The sequence below is a fragment of the Priapulus caudatus genome, unplaced genomic scaffold (assembly GCF_000485595.1).
Source record: "Priapulus caudatus unplaced genomic scaffold, Priapulus_caudatus-5.0.1 Scaffold455, whole genome shotgun sequence".
Taxonomy (NCBI): Eukaryota; Metazoa; Priapulida; class Priapulimorpha; order Priapulimorphida; family Priapulidae; genus Priapulus; species Priapulus caudatus.
This window is the reverse complement of record NW_014577516.1, coordinates 129,774-136,644: the sequence shown is the minus strand read 5'-3', so window position 1 is coordinate 136,644 and position 6,871 is coordinate 129,774. Positions and strand designations below refer to the sequence as shown.

The 6,871-nt window shown below is 43.5% G+C and overlaps 1 protein-coding gene across 1 annotated transcript; it reads left to right on the top strand.

Moving 5' to 3' along the window:
- The first annotated feature begins 255 nt into the window (after nt 1-255).
- Nucleotides 256-6,871, top strand: LOC106810592 (pollen-specific leucine-rich repeat extensin-like protein 1). The gene is made up of 6 exons (XM_014813998.1): nt 256-316; nt 1,367-1,461; nt 3,242-3,333; nt 3,574-3,695; nt 4,055-4,239; nt 4,688-6,871. Exons 2-6 carry the CDS (start codon nt 1,368-1,370, stop codon nt 5,833-5,835), a joined length of 1,641 nt encoding a protein of 546 aa, XP_014669484.1. The 5' UTR covers nt 256-316; nt 1,367; the 3' UTR covers nt 5,836-6,871.

Below are 6,871 nucleotides of genomic sequence, written 5' to 3'. Positions count from 1 at the left end.
TTCGATGCCACGGCGTGACTATACGTCAAGGACGAGAGAGAAAGTAGGGAAAGTGGCCGTGCGACGCGGCGCGTGTTCAATGGAACGCATTGTCATATATTCGTCTGCCGGCGGTTGCATCGGGCGGGCAACGGGCGTCAATGCATCACTGTTACCTACGCCCAAAATTCTCGGCCCGCAGAACGTAATCCACGCGATCGCTATGTGGGTCAGCAGGTATAAATACGGACGCTCGCCGGCTCCGCGGCTACATTCGCTCTCCGGCGCTCTCTCCCGACTGGTGTGCACATATATACGCGTGGCATCCGCCCTTCAGGTAAGCCAAACACTTGAACATATATGTATCTATCATGTGCGTCGTTACGTATCTGTAGGTATGTGATTTGTTTATATAAAAGTATAATAATTCTGGTATATGTAGTTTAGATATATATGGATACGGATGGATATTGATAGTGTGCTAGAAGTAGAACAAGTTAGTGAAATTTCATGTATTATATATGTATATATATATATATATATATATATATATACATATATAGTACATGACATTTGTATGTATGTGTATATATATATATAGTATGATTCATAATAATTTCTTGGACATATAATTTCCTTCTGATTAACATTAAAATAATTACTAACTAATTGTAACTAATAATAATATACTAAAGAAAATGTCTAACAAAGTTTACAAAAGCACTATATCACGAACGTTGATACTGTGATACGTGATATAATTATATGTGACGGCTGAAAAAATATAACCATGATTATTTGTTTAACATTGTCGTACTTCTAGACTGGGTAATTCATATGATAATGCTTGTACTATAGGAAAGCACAGTTATTGCCCTAAAACTACCTATCCTTGTCTTATCTGCTAGTCCATCGCAACCACACGCCTTCTTAGAATACTGCTAGTGTGAACAGTATTGATCCTGTTACCTTATCGTTATTTGTAAAGTAACGCGAATCTATTCGGTTGCCGCGAAAAATGGACTCAATTTGCATATCAGAGTTATCTAGAGTAAATTTTGTAATCCCGTGAGCGTGCGAGGAGACTATCACGTTAGTTTATACAGTTCACTGTTGTAGTTTAGCTGTATTTCAGTAATATCAACAATTGTGCGCGCGTAGCAGACCGAGTCTCCCCTGACTATAGTCGTCACCGACATAGAGCGTCTCGAGCACAAGCGTGCAATAAAACTTTCACTTGCCAATGTGCGCGCGCCTATATACTGATTGTCATCTATTATATTATCTTTTCTCGATTACAGTTTGCCCCGCAAGATTACTGTGTTTATTGCTGCCCGTCGTAACCAGCTTACCGAAACCAAACCAACCTAACATCGTTTTGTTTCAGAATGTTGCGGTTATTCATCTGCGCAGTGATACTGGTGTGCGTCGCCGGAAGCCCGAGGTCTCACGGCCATGCTGTGAAGCCTACGCCCGAATACGGTGAGTCGCATTGTATCATCGCAACACGTAATATTTTAAATCGTACTGTTTGCATGCGCTATCTCTTACAGCAAGACATCTTTAAAGTCAATACAACATATGGATATTCAGAATGATAATTTCTACGTTATTTCACGCCAGCGATTATCAGTGTTACAAACCCGACCTTCAATGTTACAAGCGCCTGATCGACAATTCAACACTTCAGCGCTTCTAGAAGCAAACGCCATATTTTCCTACCTCTTGTGGATCTTTAACTTAAAGTGCCATTCTTCAATGCTGACCTATATTCGCAAACTAGGCGTAAACACAGAGTGAACATGATAAATCTACATGGTAGCAAAAAGTGACAGTGGCAAACTTGGTAATTTGGGATTATTAGAAACAGAAACTACGTTCTGTTCCGAAAATGTTATTTGCCGTGGCGGATTTACGAAAGTAGGAATGTCCGACTGTTTGCTATAAAGTGGGCCTTGTAGAATAGCGTTGACGTTGTGCAGGCAACTACAAGTAAATCCCGTGCGTAAACAAGCAAGCGTAACCGAGTATAAATAACACTGAACGTTGCATTGCATGAGTAGAGATATAGCACATATATGACGCTATTATATACGACAAAGCGGTTTATAAACACTTATAACGGACCCAATTAATAACCGATATTGAATACTATGAAACCATAAACCCTTATTAATAGCTGTTGCTGGTTAATTGATGAACTCTCTCTTTAAATCATCCTTGCACGCACAATGCTGGGTTACGGTATAACTGTATGTGAAAATAACGCAACATTTGTTCGGTTTTGCTCTCGCGTTATTAATGCCCTGTATTAGTATCGTGAAGAAACGCGAGAGTAAACACGACACGCTAACTTACTAACGACACTGCAATTATTCACGAACACGTAGTGGGTCAAAAATGCAGCGCACATAAACCTCACACACTATCTAAGCATACGTAATTGCGCTTATTTGCGAATTAAGAGTGAATCAATTAGAAGAACTAATTGCTTGATAATTTATGAGCGTTAGATCGCCATGTTACGTAAGACGAGAAATGAGTGGGAAAAAACACGCACGCATTCCATTTGCAATAAGATAATAAGATATGGGTATATAGTGACTATAGATGAGATAATGGGTCAATCGGAAGAAAATAATTATCACCATGTTTAGCATTAGTGCCATCTTTGTACGCCCATGTGGACACGGTCAACAACGCGAATCACGGTCTCACGTCTGTTTTTACATGACACTATAGCAATAGCCGTTCAGTTGACCGCTTGTTTTAACAACTATTTGGACAATTATCTCTAGAGCTATTTGCACCACAAAGCCAGGTGCAAAATATCGGGTTAAGCTAGTGTAAATATGGGTTATTTGCAATGGCTAGCCTATCTCATTTTACTCTCGATTCAGATTCTATTGTAGAAAAGGAAATTGCTCTGTACTTCATTCTCTTTTGACCCGCTTTCAATCCAAATAGCTCAACTAAATGGTCACGCGCCCTTGCCTTATGGTATAGATGCAGTTAGGCACACGCGTACACTGCATATATGAACATGGTAATTCGATCTGATTAACGAGGGAGAGGGATAGCGAGGGGGCGCATGCACGAGAGAAGAACGGGTGGGACGAGGTAAAGGTTTACGATTTACTAGAAGGAAAGGAAATTTGCGATCAAAAATTCATGCCCATTTTCACGTATCCTATGAATCTTTTACAAACTAAATTAATTAATTAATTAATTAATTAATTAATTATATGTGACATGTTTGCAGCGGATCCATGCTATCCAAGCCCGTGTTACAATGGGGGAGTTTGTCGTCCTGAAGGTCACAGCTACCACTGTGCGTGCCCACACCCCTACGTGGTAAGTCACTAATATAAAGAAGGTCGCCATGACTGTATGCTATTGTTCTCACCTACTAAAACAGTGGGCTATCAAAGTCTATTAAAGTTCTTGCCTACTCACACACAATCTTGCTATTGACGGTAACAGTATTGGCATAACATCAAGAGCGTATTAAGAAGCCTTCTTAATACGCTCTTGATAACATGCATACGGTTGCTATGTACAATCCGTTGCTATTCGCTTATGCTGCTATTTTAGGGTTGGAAATGTGAAGCCAAGCAGGACCTGTGTAATCCAGACCCATGCGTTAATGGCGGCATCTGCCACACGGATGATTATACGCAAACGTGCGAATGCCCATATGGATTTTCTGGTGAACGGTATGTCTGGAGTTTGAGTCTATGTGCATTTACTGCATGCAAGAATCTTACATTACCCCCGATGTGTTCGTAGGAGATTTAAATGGATTGTTAATTAAATCTGTGGCGGCTCATTTGATTATGAGCTTCGTACATAGCTCTAAGTACAATGTACTTCAATATGTTATATATTTATTTCTCTTCTCTCATTCTCTTTCTCCTTTGCACTTTCTCACACTAGCTCTCTTCCTTTATTTACGGTTGTTTGCCCCATTTCCGCGTGCTATGTTAATGTGCCGTCGCCGCAGACCAGTGGTCAAGTGGTGAGTAGATTGACTACCTCGTTTTACGAGTTCAGGCCTTCTCTCCTGCGCTATCAGGTGTGAGTTTGAGGTGAACCCGTGCAAGCCCGATCCATGCTTCAACGGCGCCACCTGCCTGCCGGGCGAGAATGCGCATAACACGGGCTACAACTGCGCATGCGCGTACGGTTACGTCGGCAAACGATGCGAGTTTGGGAAGCACACGGTACCGGAGCACTATATCCACCACCCCGACGACCATAGTAAGTGAGCGCGTCCCCTGCGCAGCGCCACGTTGACGAAGTCGTCGTGATTTTGATCAGCTTGCGCGCAACAATTAAGTTGCATATATCCGCCTAGAGCGATTGATAGGTAGCCCTATCCAAACATTGTTGCGTAAGTGGCGTTCTAAAAACCCTGCTTAGTAATAACAAAGTGTCTTAAAATCGACAATATGGCGTGCAAGCGTGTAAAGCACGTTTAAAATTCTAAGTGATAATGTTATTATAACCAAATAATATACGATGATCCAATGAGGACGTGGTTATCTCGTTCCGACAGATAGGCTAATACGGCAAATAGAAGCAGCACCAACTTCGATAGGACTAAAGAATGCCTCATCAATATACGCAAGCCACGCGTTATGTTTTAATCGTAGCCCAATGTTCCCGTTATTCAATATGATGCGAATCGAATTTCACTCGTTTGCAGCACCCGTATATCCACACATCAGCGAGGAACACCCACCGGCGCATTCAGGGTACAGGCACGCGTATGGACACACCCCAGTTGTACACGATATTCCTGTACATTCCTACAAACCCGTGCACTCCTACAAGCCAGTGCATTCCTATGAACCAGCCCCAGCTCCTGTACATGAGGTGCCCGTGCATTCCTATGAACCTAAACATTCTTATGAACCAGCCCCAGCTCCTGTACATGAGGTGCCCGTGCATTCCTATGAACCTAAACATTCCTATGAACCAGCCCCAGCTCCTGTACATGAGGTGCCCGTGCATTCCTATGAATCTAAATATTTCTATAAACCAGCCCCAGCTCCTGTGCATACGGTTCCTGTGCATTCCTATGAACCTAAACATTCCTATGAACCAGCCCCAGCTCCTGTACATGAGGTGCCCGTACATTCCTATGAACCTAAATATTCCTATGAACCAGCCCCAGCTCCTGTGCATAAGGTTGCTAAACATTCCTATGAATCAGCCCCAGCTTATGTACATAAGGTTCCTGTGCATTCCTATGAACCTAGATATTGGTATAAACCAGCCCCAGCTCATGCGCACGTTGTTCTTGCACGTCCGTATGCATCCGTCCCTTACACTCCAGCATTACCATACAGCTTCTATCCTCTAGGCCCCTACGCTGCCTCTCCCTACGCACACGCCCCATATGCCGCCGTTCCAGCCGCAGAGATCACGAAAGCAGAAGCAGAACACCCAAAAGAAGAAAACAATGAGCCGAAGAGGGAGGAAGAAGTGAAGGCCGAGACTGACGAGGAGAAGGAAGCGAAGCCATATAGGGCTGCTGAGGTGCTTGAGCTGAAGCCATACGAGGTGAACCCATACCGCAGCGCAGCATCCCCGACGCACGGCGACTACACCGACGAGCCTAGGCACTACGATGCGCACGACGCTCCTACATACGGCGATGACATCATTCGTCACGTGATCCATCCGAAGTTCCACGTGCGGGCGTATTCGCCAATCCCTGCCGCGCCCTACGGCCCCGCGTCTGCGCGTGCGCCGGGACACGAGCAAGAGTACCAGCCGAGCCGAGCATACGATCGCTACGCGGCCGCCCCACGTCCCGTGTACCAACATGACGGCACCTACCGCTACTAAACACCACTCGCAGCAGCTGTCCATCACAACCCCCCGCCACGTATACTATATCCGGACAGGTGCGCCAATCTTGACGCCGTGTTACTCCTATTTCAATGCCAATGGCGCGTTATCGGTACGTAGTCCAAAAAATCTGTTAGATCGCGCGTGTTTATACGGACTCGGATGTTCATTTCAAAAGGTCCTAAATAAGGATATCGATGTCAAACGTATTAGCTTAAATGCGCTGAAGTTTGCTTGAGATGGTTTAGTATTAACAGAACTCGCAAAACTACTGCTATCTCGTGTTTTGACATGTATTTTGTTGAGAGAAAATGTTTTTGTTTTATTATATAGCTTCGCGTAGGCGCGCGAGGATAGACGGGGAGACTTCAATCCCGCCTAACGTCACATGAGAGCTACCGGCTGTCTCTCTCCTCGTGTTAACGTCACGTAAGCGTAACACGCGTGCCAATTATCATTTTCTGGCGTGTGCTTTAGCCGCCTTGCAGCGGCGTCTGTAGTGTACCTGTTCTTACCGCCACTTAACGTTCTGTTCCTGTGATCGCCGTCGTTTCGCTCTCGTGTCTGCTATCGACCCAGAGTCCGAGGTCGGCAGTAGATGAAAATAGGCTGCTTTAATTTGTTGCATGCGTCGTGGCCAGTGTGGCGACAGACAGTGGTGATATTATTAGCCAGATAAAATACATGTAGTTACAGTATAAAATGTAATCAAGGCTAACAGGATGTAAAATGTAATAATTTTTTTTCTAAGGGTTGAGTAGATGACGGTATCTAAATAACCGAATTATAATAATTGAGGCTATAGTTTGGGTATAATACATAGCGTATTATATTATAGATGTAATATACATTATCGAAAATCTCTCTATATTTGTCCAGCTGTCACTTTGGTGATTTGGCAACATATGTGATACGAATTAGTGATATATATATATGTGTGTGTGTATTTGATGCGTGCGTATGCGTAATATGTATATGTGCATGGTGTAATGAACATGAATTCGATAAACGCCACATCTAACCATAGAAATAA